Source organism: Balaenoptera ricei, chromosome 4 (genome assembly GCF_028023285.1).
Source record: "Balaenoptera ricei isolate mBalRic1 chromosome 4, mBalRic1.hap2, whole genome shotgun sequence".
Lineage (NCBI taxonomy): Eukaryota > Metazoa > Chordata > Mammalia > Artiodactyla > Balaenopteridae > Balaenoptera > Balaenoptera ricei.
In genome coordinates this window covers 78,369,416-78,390,438 of record NC_082642.1, presented here as the reverse complement: position 1 = coordinate 78,390,438, position 21,023 = coordinate 78,369,416, and the positions used below count along the sequence as shown (strand labels likewise).

The 21,023-nt window shown below is 52.2% G+C and overlaps 1 protein-coding gene and 2 non-coding genes across 8 annotated transcripts; all 3 read right to left on the bottom strand.

The window, feature by feature from the left end:
• Window positions 1-99: 99 nt before the first annotated feature.
• Window positions 100-19,264, bottom strand: EIF4G1 (eukaryotic translation initiation factor 4 gamma 1). Of its 6 annotated transcripts, none has more exons than XM_059920655.1 (33): window positions 19,116-19,264; window positions 18,239-18,295; window positions 17,923-18,016; window positions 17,545-17,631; window positions 16,263-16,439; window positions 15,934-16,033; window positions 14,739-14,851; window positions 13,845-13,937; window positions 13,580-13,646; window positions 12,469-13,290; window positions 12,124-12,212; window positions 11,845-12,031; window positions 11,619-11,752; window positions 11,332-11,490; window positions 10,993-11,181; window positions 10,625-10,822; window positions 10,269-10,415; window positions 9,821-10,057; window positions 9,507-9,611; window positions 9,232-9,391; window positions 8,928-9,028; window positions 8,206-8,308; window positions 7,521-7,623; window positions 7,062-7,294; window positions 6,800-6,918; window positions 6,497-6,669; window positions 6,066-6,191; window positions 5,826-5,907; window positions 4,179-4,277; window positions 3,932-4,066; window positions 3,725-3,806; window positions 3,447-3,587; window positions 100-730 (listed from the first exon to the last, which is right to left on the bottom strand). In XM_059920655.1, exons 3-33 carry the CDS (start codon window positions 17,980-17,982, stop codon window positions 546-548), a joined length of 4,806 nt encoding a protein of 1,601 aa, XP_059776638.1. In that variant the 5' UTR covers window positions 17,983-18,016; window positions 18,239-18,295; window positions 19,116-19,264; the 3' UTR covers window positions 100-545. The 6 variants fall into 6 exon arrangements, with proteins under 6 accessions (XP_059776638.1, XP_059776639.1, XP_059776641.1 ...); XM_059920656.1 differs by having other exon boundaries at window positions 10,993-11,178; XM_059920658.1 differs by lacking the exon at window positions 16,263-16,439.
• LOC132365630 (small nucleolar RNA SNORD66) lies at window positions 9,108-9,183 on the bottom strand. Its single transcript, XR_009503156.1, has one exon. It is a non-coding gene; the product is annotated as a small nucleolar RNA SNORD66 (small nucleolar RNA).
• On the bottom strand, window positions 12,335-12,415 carry LOC132365631 (small nucleolar RNA SNORD66). Its single transcript, XR_009503157.1, has one exon. It is a non-coding gene; the product is annotated as a small nucleolar RNA SNORD66 (small nucleolar RNA).
• Window positions 19,265-21,023: the final 1,759 nt, after the last annotated feature.

Below are 21,023 nucleotides of genomic sequence, written 5' to 3'. Positions count from 1 at the left end.
GGGAACAGTGCTACAGTGCCAGCTCTGGAAAGAAGGCTGCCCACCTACCCAGACCCCTTCTCCAGAGTGAGCAGGCCATAAAGCAGAGAGGCAGTGAGCTTAATTGAATTCATGTTTAATAATTACAGGCACCGTGCCCCCCCTTCCCCCTGCCCAGGCAGCAGCAGGGGTGGTGCAGGGGCTGGGGCGTATGCCCCCAGCAGCGAGGACGGCAGTCCCAAGAGTGATTTTTCAGAAAATAAAAAAGGACCAGGGGCAGGCGGTTGTGCCCCCCCCCCCAAGACACACCAAATTTCAAGACTTTATATATAATATATCTCTGTGCCCCAGGGGGAGGAGAGGGACACCTGGCAGCATCCTGGAGGGGGGCCCCACGCAGCCCCAAGCCATCCTGCCTCTTCAGCCACTTTATTAGCTCAGACAACATCGCACTACAGGCACCCACTGCCGCCGCCGCTGCTGCCGCCCCCCCCCACTGCAGTCCGGGCGGCTGGCTTGGCCATCCGAGTGTCCATGGGGCTCCAAGTCCCCGGCCCCACCCGCCCTCAGTTGTGGTCAGACTCCTCCTCCTCCGCCTCACGAAGCCACTTGAAGAAAGCTGTGACAGATTTAAGGGCCACACCCTTGCCCTGCTGTTCAGCGGGGTCCTTGCTACTCTCCCAACTATAGAAGGCGTCCTCCTTCACCACGTCCTCATCGTACAGCGCATCAAAGAACATCCGAAGCAGGTCTGCAAGCAGGCAGGACAGCAGTTACAGGCACGCTGCCCACAATCACTCCATCCCCCCTCCCAGGGATCCCTCCCCTAAGCTCCACTGCTGAGACAAGGCCCTGACCCACTGTGCTGACATTTGTGTGTCTGGCCATTCCAGAGTGACTAGGTCTCTGACGGGATGCTTATCTCATGATCTAAGAGACTGATGCGCAAGAGTGAGTCACTTGGCCAAAACTTAGAAACCTGCCCAGCCTCACCTCAGCAGCTTCAAACTTCTCCATTCATGATATATTTAATGGGGAACACTGCAGAATTGGTATTCCTGAATTTGAGGAATCACAGTGTCTCCCACAAAAGTCAAGGGTATAACCTGGAACATTCACTGGCCCCCATTAGATTCTGACAAACCCTTAACCCCAATTTTCTCTTACTTTCCACACACCTCCTGAACATATACACCCCCTCTGTGGCCTTGTCACTTTTACGTGTGATGTAACCTTTGCCAGGAACATTCTTTCTTGTAACCTTTTATCACCTACCTAGTGAATTCCTTTAGGCTCAACTCAAGCACCCTCTGTTTTGATCTTCCTTCTCCCTCACCCCTAGCTACCCGTCAGCCTTCCAAAGCACTTGTACAATCCCTGAACGTAATCCATTCCATTCCCCACACTGCACTGCCAGTCTGTCCAAAGAAAACAATACATTCTTAAAGAAAAGGGAGGCTGAGTAGTAAATACATTTCTTCTGAATAAAGCATAGGACCTAGAGTCCAGGCCTGAGTGAAACACTGACTGAGCCATCTAAGAGAAGCTGCAAACCAGGATGTTCCTCAGGGCATGCACACCCTCAGATCCACAACCGCTGCCTACGGACAGCCTCCCACACCCATACCACAGCAATGGCAGCAACAGATCATTTATCCCAAGCTTGTTCTCCAAATCCCATGCACACCCATCCCGGGGACCCTATACAATCAATTACCCACTCTGCCCTGTATTTTCAAGCCCAAGTTTCTCCCATCTAAACACAAAAGGCCTCCTTTACAACTGCTATCTCTTTACAGCCAAAAAGATCTGTCTTTTGACAAGAGATTAGTTGAATTCAAAGATTTTTGTCTGCACTTGCTGTTTTCTTTTCCTCCTGATTCAGGTATTACTCTGTCCTTTCCAATCCAGATCCTGCCCCCTGCTGTACCAAATATTGTTTCTGCCAGGGTGGCCTCCATGTTTTCACACTCCAGAGGCCCTAATTTTCAGATCTGCTCCTATGGAATCCGGGCACATCTAGCATTACTTACCACTTTCCTCTCCTAAAATCACTCTGTCCTTCGTTCATAGGGTCTTATCCTCCTTTGGTCCCTACCTGTGGGACCTCTACCTCCTCAAGGCTGTATCCCTTGGGCAATCTTATACCCTCTTGTGACTTGCACATGTGTTGCCCTGTGCCAGCAGTTCAAGAGATGGGCCTCCAGCCCTCACCTCTTCCTCTCCAAATGAAATCAGATACCCAGCTGTCTACCTGACTGACATCTCTGATCGCCCCCACCAGGACCACAAACTCAACATGACCAAACTCAACTTGACCCAGTGTTCCCTACCGCCCAGTGAATGGCACCCCCCACTATCACCTCACCTGCTGAAACTATCCTGGGAGTCATATATGACTTCCAATCTCTCATCACCCGCCCCCCAGGCCAGTGTGTGTCTTGAATCTGCCCACTCCTCTCCCATCCCCATTGCCACCAGTGAGGTTGAGTCACTACCAACACACCCCTGATCTGCTGATCCGGCCACGTTCACATTCACCCCACTCCAAACCACTCTTCCCACTAATGGCCAGGATGATCTAAAAACTAAAAAAGAATGTTTAAAATCCTTGCTTAAAATCCCATAAAGGGCTTTTCCTGTCCTTAAGATTAAAGCCCAAAACTCATCCCATGGCTTACATAGCCCTGCATGACCTGGCCACATCCATCTCTCCACCCAACTTGCCTCACGTACACCTGGTTGCTGTGCTCTCCCACACTGATATTCCTTCAACAGTTTTTACCTTGCGTCATATGTTTTCTACCTCAGGGCTTCCCTTAACACACAGTTCCTTCTTGTCAAGTCTCCCCCTCCCATTTGTCATTTAACTCCCATGTGTCAATTCCCACTCACTCTCTGACTAGGTAAATTCTCCCAGAGAGTACCCTTGCAGGACCCATTTTCCAACATTCATCTTGACTCCATGGCCAACATGGGAGCTATGCCTGACTTAATCACTTCTAATATCCCAATGTCCTGGCACATACCTGTTTGCTAAATGCATTATTAACCTCAAGCATGTTAACCTAAGCCTCAGTCTCCCAATATGGAAAAGGGGGGAACACCATCTACCCTAAACAATAGTTGTGAGGATTAACTGAGGCAAAGAAAAGCAGCTCAGCCCTGTACCAGGCAGAGGGAGCACAGGATACTTGGAAAACGTTACCATTTATCACCTCTGCACTCCTGGCATCTAACAGTTGGCTAGGCACAAAACAGGTAGTCAATTAACCTTCAAGGCCGAGTCTTGCACTTGTAGGTAAGGAAACAAACAAATGTTTGTTGCAGGGGAAAGGACTCAAACCATCAGGATATTTTGCTCTCCAGTGACCACCCACTTCTCCTGGATTGAGACCCTTTCCACAACTGCCCCTACTATCTGGTAGTTCCTCCAGCCCACCCCATCCCTGTGGCCTGGCTCTTACTGGGGGGCTGTTCTAAGGTCACTACAAGGGCCTGGAGGGCATAGAGCGCCTGCAGCTCCTTCTGCTCGTCACACAGGTACTTCTGTAGCAGTTTCGCTCGCGCTTTCAGCACCGCAACATCCACTCGGAGAGGAGTCTCAACTACAGAGAGGAAGACAGGGATAAGTGGAATAATGCACCCTCAGCCTGGTTCAGAACTGGAGACCAAGACCAAAACCTCCCTCCCTCCATATCTGTTGTGCCCACCCTTGCCCCACCAACTCCCTGGCTCCTCTTACAGATAATTGCAGAATAGCAGACCGTTGTCATGAGAGCTCGAACTAATGTGTTGGATGCTACCTGCTGCTCATTCACGTTGGCCTGTGCAGAAGAAAGACAAATGGCCCATAAGTTCTGAATTATGCCTGGAAGGCTCCATTCTTGCTGCCCTCACCTGCACTACCTTCTCCTTTCTCTCTCTCCCCCAATATCCTGGAGAAATATACCTCTATCCAGTCAAACACCCGCTGGTTACTGCTGCCCTCCTTCAGCAGGTTCTCCAGCTGCTTGCTCAGCTCCTCAGAGGACAGCAACCTCTGGCCAGGGGCTTCTGACTCCTCTCCCAAGGTATACTCCACCTTCTGCAAGCAAAAAGGCCCACAGTTGGGAGGTAAACATGTCACGTGAGATGAGGGAAGAGGAAAGGACTGGCTGACCCCAACTGCTAGAGTTAACTTAAGTCCAGCTGCAAACCTGCGCAGTGACAAAGGCACTGACATCCTGGCCTTCAGGTAAAAATTCCTTCCAGCTGAGTCCAGCCTCTCGCCACAGCGTCCCGACCTTCTTGGGACCCTGGAAAACATAAGACCAACTTAGCAACTCTCTTTCTCTCCAAGAAGCTAACAGCTCCACAAATGTCATCCAATAAATGCATACTGAAAGCCCACTAGGTGCCTGCTAGCAGCTCAGGATGCTACAGAGGTACTGAATGGGAACAGTGCTTCCACGCCTACGGTCTAGTAACGGGCACAAACATCAGTCAAATAACCACCCTAAGTCACAAGAACTCACCCACCACCGTGCTATGAGACCTGGGGGATGGCCTGAGACCTCTAGGAAAATGTCAATTAGCTGTCACAGGATTCTCAAAGAATTACTGGACCACAAAAGGTAAACAACCAAATCCAAATATCTCATCCTAGCCTTCTACACTCATCTACGTTTTTTAAAATATAGCTTAGTTTTTCATTATTGCAAGTAACAAATGCTTATGGGAGAGAAAAACGTCTAACAAGTATGCTTATTTGGTTCCCAAATCCAGAAAATTTTAGAAGCAGACGTTAAGTCCCCACCCCCAATCCAACACAAATCAGAAATCTTCACGTAAACGGCAGTTTGAGTTCATTTTCTGTAAGGGGCAAGAGATTCTGAAGCCATCACTGTTTTACAATAACAGATATTCAGGATGACGCCATCAACCCTTGACAAAATTACTGTACTTCATGGATTTTAAAAATGCCCATTTTAACACCACTAAAACTGAGGTGTCTCACAGTTGGCATATTACCACATTTCAAAAATATGACCATGTCTTTTCTTTCTCAGCAGTGCATAGATAAGATGTTGTAGAATCTATGGCACCTTAGAGTCAATGAAATACATATATAGTTCCATATGCTTTTTCTTTTAAATTATTATTTTAAATTTCTCAGAAACTATCCTGGTACATATTTCTACCTAAAACAAGTAATATGATGCTGAAAGAACAATTCCTCTCGATTCAAAGACTTACTCCTCTAAGTTCCAGATACTGAACTCTTAAAAAACTACACTTCCCAACATCTCACCACCACTAAGTACCACACCCAACTTGCCTTTCTCATCATTTCACCTTTCTCCTTGCTAATCAAAATTAATTTTAACAAAGCGGTTTCCATCGTGAATGTTACCAAATAGACACCCCTTTGCAACTTCACAGTACTTAAAGCACTCCATTTCAGCTATTTTATTTCACACTTTACTCCACACTGTTGTCTTCATTAAGCTGTCATTTCTTCTTTCTTTTCCAACTTGTTTCCTAACTGTGTTTTTACTCACTGCTGTGTTCCCAGTGCCTAGTATATGGTAAATGTTCTAAAAGATGCTAGTTGAATGAATGAGTGAATCAATCAAGGGCCTAGGGCCTTAGATTCTCATTCTCCTCCAGCCTTGGCCAGAACCTACAACAGGCACTGGTCTGAGGGAGAGTGCCAGCCTCGACATTTCCTCTCCCAGGTACCCACACAGCACTACCATCCCACCAAAGGACCATGAGGCTTCAGGGTCACTGCCAACACGCAAAACCACATGGTGGGAAGAGAAGTTCTCAATACACTACCTCTGAAAGGCTCTCTCACTCACCATGCTTTTGCATAGGAGCCCCAGGATCTCCAGCAACAGGGAAGCAGCTTTGCCCAGGGGTCTCAGAGGTTTTGTAATCTCCCTACAAGAGAAAAATCCAGTGTTGACAGCCTTCCACACCCTCTCAACACACTATCCCATCCCTCCCTAAAGCCAGGCGTCTAAGTTGCCACACCTCTCCTCCCTCTTCCCTCTTCTTCCTGTCTTTACCTCCCCTGACTTCCACCACAGGGGACTAACCTGAACAGCTCCCCCATGGGCACCCCACCTTCATGCAGAATGGGCGTTACCAGTTCTGCTAGGTAGAGCCACACATGAGGGATGTCAATTTCCATGTCTTCAGCCAATTCCAGGATTTCATATAGCCTGCAAAGAGAATTCAAAGTCATCTAGGAGAGACAAGCTGCACTCCTACCCTCCTGCTGGGGCAACAAAGGCACGGCTAAAGGATCAAATGTGGAGCCCTTCAGGAACATTTCCTAAACATGGGGCAATTATCTCAAGCTAAAGCCATCTTCTTCTCCTTAGATGGCTCACCCCCAACCCTGCCAAAAGTTATGTTGCCCAGGATGGCTGAGGAGCCTACATTCTTAGCTAAGGTTCCACGGGTCCTACAAAGGAGGGAAATTTGTGGGTATGTAAAAGTGGGGGGCCCACCAAGTCAGTCATACCCTTGGTAGTACTGGGCAGTGGAGAGGTGCCCAGCACAGAGCAGCTGGTGCAGCAGTCGCCCCATGTGCTCACGGGCAATGGCGCTGCGCTCCAGTGTGGACTCGATGCCGTGCCGCACAAAGATGAAGAGCAGCGAGGGCGAGGCCAGCTCCTGCACGCACTGAACCGCCTCCTGCAGGGGCGCAGCACACAGAAGAGAGAGCAGTCACTGTCTGGCCCAGACCCTACACCCATGCCTGTCGGCACAGGCCCCTTCCCGCCCACCCTGCCGTCACTCAGACCGCTCCGCTCCCACTGCTTACCTTCATGTCATTGAGATGGAGGTATTCCTCAATGATGGCCCTGGATTTCTTCTCCAGCTCCTCTTCAGAGAGCGCAGCCCTTGGGGGACTCACAGGGGGCAGGGCGGCTTCTCGCTTCACTGAGCGAAGAAAAACAGATCAGAGATTCTTCAGTTCCAGTCTTCCTAGCAAACAGGGTCTGGAGCCCTGAAGACACTGTCTGGGTACTAGCTAGTCCCAAACCAGCCCACACCCTTCCCTTCCCCACCCCCCAGACCCTTACCAGCATCCCGCCCGCGGTCCCGATCCTCCGTGAGGCTAGCTGCCTTGCGCAGTCCCTCAGGCTGAGAGGGCCGCTCTCTACTCCGATCCTCCACTTCCTTGCTGAAGCTCCGCTTGGTGGCGGGTGTCCGTGCACGATCAAGCCGGTCACCACGGTCACCTCCCCGTTCACTCCGCTCTAGGCGGTCTCCCCGGTCCCCAGCTTTCTCACCTCGTTCCCGGCTCAAGCTACTCCTGGAAGAAAGACAGGCACATCGACTCTCACCTGTACTGCCCACAGGCACTCTTGTTTAACTATCCAACATGCTGAGCAACTGTCAGGCCTTGTTCTTGGCATCAGGTATATGCCCCAATCTCAGCCAGGAGCTCTGAGCATTACAGGTGTAAGGATTCCTATGGCAGCAGTCAAAACCCAAACAGTACTCCAAGTGTGAAAACAAAGACATCGAGGAAACCTCACCTCTGTATCACACGTCTGTTATCTGTGCTTTCTGTAGGTACTGCTTGTTGAAGGGCTGAGAAGCGATTCAAGGTACTAGTAGCTGGACGAGCAGCTTCTGATGCTGGGGAAGGAGAAAACCCAGATTAAAACCTATTTCCGGGGCTTCCCTGGTGGCGCAGTGGTTGAGAATCTGCCTGCCAATGCAGGGGACACGGGTTCGAGCCCTGGTCTGGGAAGATCCCACATGCAGCGGAGCAACTGGGCCTGTGAGCCACAACTACTGAGCCTGCGCATCTGCAGCCTGTGCTCCACAACAAGAGAGGCCGCGATAGTGAGAGGCCCACGCACCGCGATGAAGACTGGCCCCCACTTGCCACAACTAGAGAAAGCCCTCGCACAGAAACGAAGACCCAACACAGCCAAAAATAAATTTAATTAATTAATTAATTAAAAAAAAAAAAAAAAGAGGATGCCTTTAAAAAAAAAAAAAAATCCTATTTCAGTACATCCTATCTCCTACTCGCCAGTTTAGGACACTTGGTCCTAGTCCTGACACTAGAGTAGTTCAGCCCCTAGTGCCAAGTACACACTGCCTGTATTACCTAACTAACCACTCTGTAATGAAAGCCCCCGATACAGAGAAGACGCTGCGCTCAGGAGAGCTGATTCCTAACCACCCAGCTCTTTACAGTGGCCTCCATACCTGCATCGGAGGGCTTGGCTCCTGAGCCTCCACTGCTTCCCTTGCCCCAGCTCAATCGCCCTCCAGGTGCAAACAGCTGGTTGTTAGAATCAATGGAGCCAGGCTGAGGAAGGAAAGGGAGTGAGAGTCACAGGTCTGATCCAGCCAAAGCCCACGCCAGCCCTCACCACACACAGCCGTAAGGGGCCCAGACCAGGGGCCATGCAAACTTTCCCAGTAAAGAGCCAGACAGTAAACATTCACTACAGACCAGGCAGTTTGAACTACTCAACTCTGCCGCTGTACCACAAGAGCAGTCACAGACAATATTTAAAAGGGAAGAGTGTGGTTATGTTCCAATAAAACTATGCACATTGAAATTTAAACTTTATATAATTCCTCATCACAAAGTATCATTCACTTTTTGATTCTTTTCAACCACTAAACAATGTAGAAAACTCTCATTCTTAGCTTGTGGGCTGTATAGAAGGAGGGAATGGCTGGATTGGCGTGCATGTCAGGGTGCTGACCACTGATCCAGACCAATGTGAATACACCCCCTAGAGTTGGCAGTCCCGTCTCTAGCAATCTAACCAGCTAGTCTAAGGGGGAAAATTGAGCTGTCACCTTCCCCACCTCAGACAAGTGAGGGGATTAAGATCCAAACCTGTGCTTAAGGCCCATCTGACCCCTCTTTATCCTCCCATCACTGACATCAGCCCTTCCAACACACACACCCCTACCTTCGTGATCTTAGTGAGTCGTGAGGTGTCAATAGGGCGGCTGCCCTTGCTGATGGGCACTGTGTTCCAGCCACCATCATCCACAAGTGGAAGGCCACGGCCTGGAACAAAAAGGAAAGCATACTGGAATGGTGAGTAAGTCCCAAGAACCCTGTTCCCGAGGGCTGCCCCCAGCCTCCATTCCTCAGATCCTCAGTTCCATCATGGGGTCTCAGTGGCCCAGACACGTGGCACTAACAAGAAGTCATCAGTGGAAAGCACAACCCCTCACATTGTCCATCCTCAGTCCCAGCCTCAAACTCACTGATGGGTGGGCCTGGAGGGCCACCCCGACGCTTGTCGCTGCCCTTGGCCATTAACTGCTGCACTTTTATGTGCTCCCGATGCTCCTCCAGCTCAGCTTCCTTGTGGATTTGGTCAATCGTCTTGGGACCCTGGTCCCCTCGACGCGGCACCCAATTGCTCTGTGGGGACAGGCCGGTCACAAGGTAATTACATCAGACAGGGCCAGACAAAAGTGTCAGGAACTGGGACTGTGGGGTCAGAGGCAGCAAACAGTGGGAAAGAGGGGACACACACCCGTCGCAGATCCAGCACGTCTTGCAGCATAAAGCGGATTCGGGATGAAGTCTTCTTTTCCTTAATGATTTTTTCCATCTGGTTGAAATACTGATCCATTCGGGGCTAACAAGAAGCAAAGGGATCAAGGTCAGGAACTTCTAAAATTTCACCTCCAACTACAGGCCATGCCCCTCCTCAGGCCTTCAGCTCCGCCACTGTACTCAGTGGCACACAGTGCCACTCAGACACAACAGCTGGGAAGGGTGTCTGTCAGTGGACCGCAGACCCCACGCGCTTCAGCCTGTCCTCTCCCATACCCCAGGACCCCCTACCTTGGCCTTTTCAAAGTCCAGGTCTTTGCCAATGGTGGTGAGCAGACGGCAAAGGCATTCCAGGGACTCTTCATCATGGTTCTTAAGTAGTTTAACCACACAGTCGTGCATGATTGCCTCTGTTAACATCTTCAGCTTGAACAACTCCCCGATAAACTTGATATTCCCTAAAGAGCGCCGCCGGGCTATGTCTCGAGCCTCTTCCAGCTCTTCCTTCAGGCGTCCCCGTTCCTCTGCCTGCCAGTCATGGGACAGGGATCACATCAGAAAGACAGCCAGCCACTCAGCTAAAACTGTTCTCCCTTCCACTATCTAGATTCCTAAACCTAGCAGCAAGCACTCACGTCCTAAGGCAGAGAAACCCCCAAAACGCCAATATCCCCACCCCCACTTCTGCAGTGAGCAGCACCCGGGTGAGCAGGGGAACTGGGAATGGAGTCTCTCTCACCGTAGCAGCTTCATCCATCTCCTTTTGCTTCTTCTCAAAAACCTCATCATCATCTTTGTCTTTTTCAAACTCCTTCTGACATCGATTTAACAACAGTTTTCGGAAGTTCACAGTCACTGTTGGCTTTTCTGTAGTGGGCACTTTCAGCTGTATGTCAAAGAGAACGCCACATTCAGACCAGTCCAGGGCAGGGAAAACCCTCCAAAAGTCTTCAACTACCTGACCCAGGAAGACCTCTGGCCCTGGCTCTGCCACCAACAGCACAGGATAGAGGAGAACCAAGAAGCTGGACTCAGAGTCTTAGGAAGAGAAGTGGGAAGCTAAACCACAAGGTTTAGAAAACAGTGGAAACTAACCGCCATGAGGCAGCGGCACATGTTGGCATAGGCCACGGAGAAGTTGGGTTCTGAAATGGCCTTCTCGAAGATGAGGTCAATGACCCCTTTGAGGCGTTCCTCGGTGTCGATGGCTAGCTGCGTCACCTGCTTCATCAGCTGCTGGAACATCTGGGGTGTCAGCTTATTCAGGATGGAGCGCACCCTGCGGAACAGGTCCTGGAGGGGAGAGGGAACAGAGAAGACAAAGAATCCAGTGAAGTTTTCAGAAGAACAGGGGCTGCCAGGAGGGATGGAGAAAGTAGATACTAGTGATGAGAGGGCAAGGCTGGCTCAGAGGGCAGACCTTGCAAAGAAGGAACGGAGACCAAACCACGACTCGCAGGTACCTGGGTTTTGCTGCCATCAGCGTCCTCCTCCCCTCGGTCCTTCTCAGCCACTGTCCGCTTGCTACTGGGTTTCCAGGCCTTCTCTGCTTTGTTCAGCTTTATATCTTCGGTCATTGACACCGTGGCAATGATCTTGCGTGGTTCCTTTCGGGGGCCCTGCTGAGATCGCCGGGGTCCCAGGCCAGCCTGCTAAGCAAGGAGCAGGGACAAGAGAAGCCACGGAACTAGTCAGCACAACCTACTACCACTACCACACATCTCCAGGGCAGACTTCTCCCCACCCCCACAATGAGATACAGGAAGCCAACACCCCCAACTCCCCTTGCCAGTCCCACTCACCGGCCCTCGGGGCAGCTCCCCACCTGGCCCACCCCTCGGGGGCCCACGGCTGCTAAGGGCTGGTCGGCCAAGGTTGGCAAAGGACGGAGTGAAGTCTGGGCCACAATTTATGCCTTGAAGTCTACTGGGATCCAGTGGCCGCAATGGTGTTTTATTGGCCTGCAAAAAGGACAGGGAAGGTATGAGAAACAGGCTAGGGCTAGCTACTGACCACTCTTTCAAGACCTCTGGCTCCTCCCCAGCCAGCCAGCCTGCCCAAACTTACCCTCTCCCTTAAGCCCACCAACCTTATCCAACACCACATCACTGATATGGGGCAATCCCTCCGGCTTCTGCATACTGGCAAAGATGAACTGAAAGCCAAGCAGGAACTCACGGTCATAACGCTTTTTCTCCTCAAGGTTTAGAGGCTTCCACTGATCTGCAAGGAAAACAGGATGAACCAATCACACTGCTTTCTCCTGGGGCCCTGATAAGCATACTCAACCCTTCTCAACCCTTCCTTCTGCATACCTGACTTATATTCATACTTCTGTTCCCCCGGCTGGATGTTCTCAGCATTTTGAATCTTGTCTTCCTTTGAGTCCCAGGTCTCGTCTGCTTCCTCAGGTCGCGGGGGCACACTGCTGCCCTCAGGCTCTGGGCTGGGATTGTTGCCTACAGGAGGCTGATTTTCTACCTCTGATACTCCTGGGTTCACCTGTAACCATTGGACATTCCGTTTTGGTTGCAGCGTGACCACTGTTCCATACCCAAACTTTGCCCTTCTCCCTCCGCTTTCTGCTCCCTTACCTCCTTGAAGGCATCTAGAAGGTCTCCTACAGCCTCCTTCTTATTGAGCTCCTTAATTTTCCGTCTCCTCTTTGGCACAGATACTGCCACTATTTGGGGGTGGGGGGGAGGAGTGAGAATAACTTAAGGAGTACCCCCAACCCCTGGGAAAAATAAAAAGCAGCCATGGTACAATATTCCCTTTTTTCATCACACCCTCTCTTGACTTAGAATTCCTTAATATAACCCTTAAAAGTTCCATTACAGGGCTTCTATGACCCAGACACAATGGCACGAGAGGTCATCAATGAAGAAAAAGAACCACACCCAGCATGCCCCCACCTCTACCATCCAGCCACACCTTACCTTGGGTGACTGATGCCACCTCCAAATTCTGGGACAGGTGGGCTGGGACAGGGGTGCTCTCTAGGGGGAGCGGTTCCTCGCCTCCCTTCTCACCCTCAGCTTCTCCTTCCTCTTCCTCTTCTTCCTCTTCCTCCATGTCCTCCTCTTGAGCAGGGGAAGCAGCTGGAGGAGCCACAGCTGGAGTGGCAGAAAGGATGGTGGGGGGAGCCACCAATGCTGTAGCCTCCTTGGCCTGCTCCTCTGGTTCACTGACTGGGCTTAAGTCCACAGCTGGTGGCGAGGGGGCTCCGTTGAGCAGTTCCTCAGGTTGGGCAGTTGGAGCAATGGGCATGGGGGATTCAGAGGGACAAGCCGGGGGAGGGAGAGGGGCAAGCTCCAGGCTCGACTCCAACTCTGGTTCCAAATTCTCAGACAGGACCGTGCCATTAGGCTCAGGAAGAATTTCCACCTTGTGAGATGCCAGGGGGGTGGGAACCTGGAGAGGACTGGAAGAGAACTCAGATTCTGGAACTGGTTTGCTGAGTGTCACTTCTACTTCCAGTATGGGTTCAGCGAGGGGAGTGGGTTCTGGAGAGAGGCAATATGGCTCCCCAGTTTCAGAGGGCATGGGGGTTGATTCTTCTACAGATGTTTGTATCATCCCCGTTGTCATAGTGTCCCCAGGAATAGGGAGGACTGTGAGATTAGGCTCAGACCCCGGTTCCAAGACTGGGGGTGGTGATGGGGTCGGAGAAGGTGATGAAGGCTGGGATTCTGAAGGGCTGTGCTCTGGGCCAGGCAGCCCTGGCCGCTCCCCAATGACTGCTCCCTGCGACCGGTCATCTGCACCATAGGAAGAACGAGTAGTTAGAGGCAAGTCCTTCACTGCTATTGCTCTTCGTCCTCCCAGCCAAGCATTCCCAACCTAACAGCCCCCTACACACACACACCAGTCTTCTCCCACCTAGGTCTTTTCCATTCTCACTCAAAATCCAATCTACCCTAAAATCCGACTACCTGACACCTAAGTCATTCTTCTCTGGCACCCAATTCAAGTCACTCCATTTCCTTGGCATTTTAAATGATCACACTCCTTTTCCCCATAAAGGCTCTGCCCCACCTGCTTACTTACCTGGCCGGACAACAACAGCAACCTGGGGTGTCTCCCCATTAGCCTGAGGCTCCAGACCACCTCCCGTCTGCAGGACACAAAGGGTTACCAAGTTTGCCCTGAAGAGTCCCACAACCCTTCTTTACTAGAGCCATTTCTACTTTAGCCGCCTAGAAATCCAGGAAAGCAGGGAAATGAATCCCTTAGTTGAAGAAAAAGATCCAGGGACCTAGGAGTCCACGGCAGAACAGCCATCCCAGCCAGGGCATCACTCAAAGAACAGTACCTGGGGAGGGGTGGGTGTGGAGGCAGTGCGGGCCCCAGACATGATCTCCTCCGTGATATCCTTCCCTCCTTGGTTTGGGTCTCGAATTCGGATCTGGGGAAAAAAAAGCTACAGGATGAGTGGGAAGCAGGAGGAACCCACCTCTCCACCCTGCCCCACTCCTAGGACTCCAGGCCAACCCCCCACCCCTCACTGGGAAGCAGGTAGGTGGGTGTCAGAAACCCCATGAGTTCTGCTGTCAACCCATCCGGCTGCTCTTATAGTCTCGTCTTGGCCCCCACCCCTAAGATACCCTTGACCTCACAGAGCAGCCACGTACATCACAATGCCCCTCCCTCCCTCATGCCTGCCCAACCAGAAGTCCCCAAGAAGTGGCTGCATGCCCTGGGGCCCAGGACCCCCATCTAGCACCCATCCGGCTCACTTGTGGCTAGTCTGCTTGATCTCTGGGGGCAGGGACCAGATCCAGTGGGTGGAGCCAGGGTGACTCAGCGGCTTCCCCAGCCCTGGCACCCTATTCTGGGCACCACGCCCAGGGCTTGAGGACTGAGCAGAGGCGGAGGCCTCAAGAGCTTCCAGGACTGGGGGGTGGGGCCACAGAAAGCAAACCATTTCCAAGGCAAGCCACCAGAAACCCAAAACTAAACTTAGATGTTACAGACCCAGAACCCAAGTCTCTAAGGCATTTCCCCACCAGACACTCCAATCTTCCAGTAAGCTTCTTCTACAAGGAAATCTTAGCACCTTACAAAGAACCTAAGCACTTCACAGATCCCCATTCTTTGCCTACTCTCAGCTGAAGATCTGCCTCAACTTCCTGCTCCCTGACCCACAACGTGCCTGGCCTTGATTCTCCCTTTCCCAGATATCCTAGAGCCCGCTGCTGCTACTCACCGTCTTCCGCTCCCTCTTGGGAGCAATCTGGGGTGGCTGGTTCATCAAAACCGGCGGGGGAGCCACACCAGTGGGAAATTGCTGCACACCCTGGGCTGGGTAGTAGGCGCCAGCTTGGGGGGCGGGAGGGACACGGAAAGGAAGAACAGTGGCAGGGTCAGAGCCCAACCACATACAAATGCCTGCTTGAACACCTCCCACCCCCTGGAGAACCTCTCATCACCCACAGCCGGCCCTTCGCCCTGCCCCACCCTCCTCCCCAAGGGAATGAGGTGTCTATCAAAGCTGGGGAACCAGTCTGAACTGCGTTTACAAGAATTCCTAACACTGACACACACACCCCTTATAGGCAGGCACTTCTTCCCCACCACACACCAGCTACCAGGACTATGTCTGCTCCTCTTCTACCCCGTAAGGTAACACGTATGCACCCCACCCCCAGCAAAACACACACATATACTCTGAGAGAGCAGCAACTACTTAACCTGAAACAGAATCAGGTCTTTGGCTGGGAATGATAAAAACAAGATTTGCCAACCCTGTTCCATTCAACCTGAGTCCAATTCCAGTCTCCAGCCCTTTGCTAAGGGGCAAGGAAACAAAAAGTAACATTATGAACCAGGCCCAGGATGAGAAAAATCCCTTAAAGCAATGGTCTCCAAAATAGGATACATTCTTTAATATCATCCAAAACCTCCACTTGTTTGTTTTTGACAAGCAACATTAAGTGTTATTTGTCTAAATTATGCATACATATAACAAACAAAAACATACATTAAAAGTACATACTCAAAATTTTTCCTGACAGTCAAAAAATTTTGGAAACCACTGCCATAAAGAACAGACTAATCCTTTCCTAGAATATAAATGAAAAACAGCTACAGAAACCTCTCAGATCCACGTTACATGGGCTCCCCCCAACCATGGAACGAGTGTCACAGGGAATATTTACTAACAGGCCTTCAAACTAGTGCTTGAACTGTATTCCTTGACGTGGGGAGGACGCCAACTCTCAGCAACAGTATAAAATCCTCTCCGCACCACCCCCCAACACCAGTTACATATTAAGCACCAATCCCTGCTACCCCTGTCATTTCTAGACCAAGAAACAAGCCTGCGAAGGGTCTTAGCAATTAGTAGGTGAGTTTAGATGCTCCCTGGGACTCACTCTCACCTGACTCCCTCCCCTGCTTACCGTAGGTCCCAAACTCTGTAGGGCTTGCACCCGGATAGAAGCTTGGGGCTCCCGGCTGCACAGGATACTGCTGTGTCGGGACAACATATGTGGAACGCCCCTGGTGGAGGGGAAGGGGGAGAAGGAGGGGAGAGGAGTTGACAGAGCTACGAATACCGCGTCAGACTACAAAGAGAATATACGGCAAGACAGAACAAGCCAACTCTAGGCAATGACCAGAAGAAAGTCCCACCTCTGGAGAAGAGATGGGACTGGAGGGTCAAGGTTAGGAAGGTGGGAGTTGGGGTACAAGGTTGTGTGGCCTCCAGCCCCCAAGCCTCCAGCCTCACCTGTCCAGGGATGTAGTAGGCCCCCTGGGAGGCTGGGTAGGAGATCTGGGAAGGGATCATCATTACTTGGGATCCAGCAGGGTAGACATGGGCAGCTGGGCCAGGGCGGGCGGGGGCTGCACTCTGCACTCGGGAGGCTGCACTGCTCGGGGGCTGGGCCCGGCTAGGGTAGAAGTGCTGTCAGGAGGGAGGAAGGCAGTTGGCACTGGGAAGGGGAGGAAGTGGACAGCAAAATGGCCATTCTGCTATGTCTCTAGTCTGGAGAGAAGTGCCAGGGGCTTTGGAGCATGGGGACCAACACTTCCAAGATTCACCTGACCAACCGATGTTTAAGTGGCCTCTTGTACTCACAATGTGCCCTCCAAACTCAGATATACACTTTGCACTCTGCATATTTACTCCCTCCCTGCCATGCATACTCATGTCACCTCCTCCAGTCTATCCTTCAGCAGAGGCTTCCTAACACCCAGATGCATCATGCCTAAGTAAAGCCTTTTTCAGCAACATAATCCCCAGCATGCACTGCTCCACCCTAAGGTACTGAAGAGCTAACCGCTAACATGCAAGTCTTCCAGTTCCCAGATACGCGCTATGCAAGATTTAGCCCCTAACATGCATTGGTCAGCCTCAGAATGAGGACCTGGACAGCAAACAAGTCCCCACCCAGCCCCTGTCTCTAGCCCCTGACTAGGGTGGAGGGTAACGGTGAGACCAGGAGAGAGTCCAGGATTAGCAAAGGGGTATTACCTGCAGAGACCTGAATCCTCCCTGAGAGCACATGGGGACAGGAAAGAAGAGAATTATCCCCAAGGTGATGAGGGGAAAAGATGAAGGAAAAAATAAAGGATGCAGGACAAGAATCCTCTCCCACTTAGTGAGGAAGAATTTATGGAATAGAGAAAGGCAAGAACCAGCTGGAGTGTTTATCTTCCCACAGTCCAAAGAGAAGGAAGGGATGGGGAATGGAGCAATGGCAACCTCCCAGTAAAAGGAGGAAATAGGAAAGCAGGGCCCAAAGAGTTGGCAGCAGGGCCCAACACTGCCCCCAATTCTTAAGGCACCAGGACCCCTGGTAATGCCATCCCCACCGACTACATACTAACCGAGGGGCCAGCCACCGTAAGTAATCAACAGTGCAGAGCCCCATGAAAGAACACATAGCAACTGTCAGGAAACTGGGGCAAGTACAGGGCCTCCGTAGTTTCCACCCTAGGCCCAAACTGGCCTAAGCTTTAAGTGGCTCCCACCCATGCCCCCTACTCCCCTCCCCACAGCCCCTCACCTGGCGGGGCTGAGAAGGCGTGTTCATTTGTGTCGCTTGAGGCGTACTGAACACCACCGGTGCTGTCTGCCCCGGGGGAAACGCTGGCTGAAGGGGGGAGACCAGATTTCAGCAAGAGGGGAAACCCAGGTGGGGCAGAAACTCAAGCTGGTGAAGGGATCAGATCTGTGGCAAGAGCCTCAAGAGTCCACATATACCCTCCCCATGACAGCCCCTGGGAACAGCCCAGGGGCCCTGTCTCAATTTGGCAGCAGGAAGCTGCACTTTGCCCTGACACAGAAAGGGGTGGGAAAATCCAGAGGCTGGAACCTGTTCCTGACCCGGCTGCCTGGTCTCCCCAACCTGCACCCCAGTCACTGCTAATTCCTCCCTAATTACCTGTGGGAGTCCAGGGGATGGGGCAGGTGGGGGGCCTGTGGGCTGTGGAGCTTTGTTCATTTCATTTGGTGCCACATCAGGGTCCCCCCAGCACCTGTTGGGAGAGAGAGGAGCTCAGAAAGGGGAAGGGACCCAAGCTGAAGGCAAATGGAGTGGGGGAAGGGCTGAAGCAAGGGCTGGGGCCCACAGCGAGCCCCGGAGGCGCCAAGCGGGTGAAGGAGCATTAAAGACCCAGCTTATGTCCCCACCAACACCCTGTCAAACCCACACCGCCTCCAACCACCCCCCTGACCTGCTCAAACAGCCCCTCACTCACCCCCTCGGTTAAGAATAAATCCACGGTGCGGCCTACAGGTTCTGGGCATCCGAGGGCCTGGGGTTGGGAGGTGAGGGGTATCAACCTGGCTCCGCGGGGCCCAAGACCAACCAGACCGGAAATTCCAGGTCTCGCTGGCACCAGGCTCCCGGATCACAAACGGAGCTAGCAGCTTCGGCCGTGGTGTCCCCACCCCCCACCCGGGGACACCGGGTTCGGGGCCTGGCCCGGGGGCACACGAGGCACGCCTGCCGCGGGTGACCGCGGGGGCACCCGCGCGGGGCCAGAGACGAGGCCTGCCGCTGCCCAGGAGTGGAGGCCAGGAAGGGCGGCAGTCGGGCCGTAAAAGGCCGGGCGGGCGGCGGCCGAAGAGGAGCCGGTTTGAAGCAAGTGAGGGTCGGCCTGGAGGGCGGGCGGGGCCGGGGGCTCCTCCCTGCCCGCCGCCGCCGCCTCCTTCCCCTGCGCCCTCCCTGCGCAGCGCCGGCCAGTGCCAAAGAACAACGTGTCACTTCCCGGCGGCCGGGCCGCAAAGGGGGGAGGGGGCGGCGGGCCGGGAGCCGCGGTGCCTGCGCCCGCGGGGCCTCCTCGGGTCGGACCGAGGTGGCACTTAGCGACCGGGGAACCCGGCGCCCTCCCAGCCCGCGGGGACCACATATTCCGGCCCCGCGCTCCCCCACCCCCACCCAGCAGCCAGGCCGGGCTAGGCCGGACACACGTGGGCCGGGGATCAGGCCCTGGCGGGCCGGGGCCCGGGCTTGGGCCACGGGGCCAAGGCGCCGGGGCGGCGGCGCAGGGTAGCCGGTCCGGGCCCGGATGGCGGCGGATGCGGGGGGAGGGGGTGGGGGGGCCGGGTCGGGCCCGGACATGGCGGCTTTACCTTCAGTCTCCTTCAGTCCGCGCGGCCAAGCCCCACGCAGCCGCACAGACGTAGTCCACAACCATTTCCGGCTCCCCGCACGGATCCCGCTCGGCGGCCACCGCTTCTCCGCAGGCGCAGCCGTCGCCCCCACGTGACCGGCGCAGAGGGCGGAGCTTCGCCCGGCGCCGCGGAGCACATGGGATTTGCCCCGCCTCGTCATGTGACAGGCACTGCCCGCCCCGTGTCCCCTCCCGAACTTTGGAACTCCCCAGACCGAGTCCTCTCTGCGTCTGTGTTCCGCGGTTCTTTAGTTCATTCATACTTCGAGTAAGCATTTATTGACTGCATACTGTGTGCTAGGCGAAGTGCTGGCTGAGGGCTGAGAACACTGAAATTAAAGATTCAGTCCTGCGGAAGTAAATCATGGACAAATACGGAAAGAAATACGAATTGGGCAGCTTTGAAATAATGTAAATTAGATCATTGAAAGACCTATTAAACTGAATGTTACGCTAAAAGGATTGAAACATTCTAAGTAAGGAATTAGTAGATTTATCTTTTATAGAGATCGGCCACTCCCAGGGAGGGACTAAAACCTATCACGGAAAGTTCAAATAGTGATGGAAGAAGTAATCCCAAGACCTCTCGCTGCCCGATAGCCAAGATTTTGAACCGCCTGAAGGGACACACTAGAGCTACATCTAGTTACTCAGAGTCAGCCTGGATTTTAATCCAAACTCTGCCACTTACTCCCCTGGCGATGTACCTACTATCTATCTACCTACTTAATACCTGTTGTAAAATGGGGATATTTGAAACGAGGCAGTCTGGCTCAGTTCTGGGCTTTTACCCACCGTACTTTCACGCTATTGGATTGTGAGGATTAAAGGAATTAATTTTTGTGAAAGTGCTTAAAACTGTGCCTAGGTATCTAGCTCTGTTTTCTCTCTCTCCTCCCCACCCCCCTCTCTGTATACAAACACATATAATCCCAAAAGAAAACATTTTCTTTGCACCAATGATGAACTGGTCACTCAATATATGACCTTTGTGATCTCACTTAATCCTCACAATTTCCTACAAAATGGATTGTATTATTATTCCCATTGTATCTGAGTAACTGAAACTCCAAAGAAAGGAGAGCAAAATAGACACACAGAGGAGGAACCATAAGGAGAAAGAAAATGCAGATCTAGAGTGTTCTCTGTTACACTCTTCACTTGACTTCTGTGACTTTATCATGTATGGCTGGCTCCCTTCTCTACTCTTCTCATTTCTCTTTCTCCCTAAGCAAACTAATAAATAAAAATCAGTTACCGCCTGCATGCCAATTCGTTCCTAGCTCAGAAATCACTCTCGAATTCCAGTCAGAACAAGGTACTACCTAAAAGACATCTTCACTTAGTCACCCCACAGGCATCTTAAATTGTGTATACCCAGATAGAAATGTGTCATCTCTCCCCACTGGATAGAGTCCTCCTTTTGCCCCCAAACCTGTTTTGCTCATGTATTCTTTTTTATGAATAAGTGCCTAACCAGAAAATTTGGATTCATCCTACATTCCTTCCCACCCGCATGTCTCATCAGACATCAGGTCCTATTGGTGTTTGAATCAAAATCAAGTCCTGTTGATTTTGTCTTTAAAAGCACTTCTGCCCTTCCCCCCCTCCCCATTTCTACTGCCCTAATTCAGTTCATTCCCCTTGCCTGGTCTCCAGGCCTCCATGGTGAGCTTTCTCACCCAGATAGCTAGCTGACCATGTCACTTTCCTGCTCTCATTCATTGGTCCCCATTGAGAGACACTGTCAATTTCTTAGCACAACAAAGCTCTTCTAAACCTCATCTGAGCCTGTGTCTCTATCTCCTACCACAGTTTCCCCTAGCTCTATACACAGCCAAACCAAACTATCCATGGTTTCCGAAAA

Excerpts from the sequence above, each read along its gene's own strand:
- EIF4G1 (XM_059920655.1), bottom strand. The coding sequence starts at position 17,982 with ATGAACAAAGCTCCACAGCCCACAGGCCCCCCACCTGCCCCATCCCCT. Across the intron at positions 13,938-14,738 it reads CCAAGAGGGAGCGGAAGACG|ATCCGAATTCGAGACCCAAA; the intron begins GTGAGTAGCAGC and ends TTTTTTCCCCAG. Across the intron at positions 10,823-10,992 it reads CTGATGGCAGCAAAACCCAG|GACCTGTTCCGCAGGGTGCG; the intron begins GTACCTGCGAGT and ends TCTCCCCTCCAG.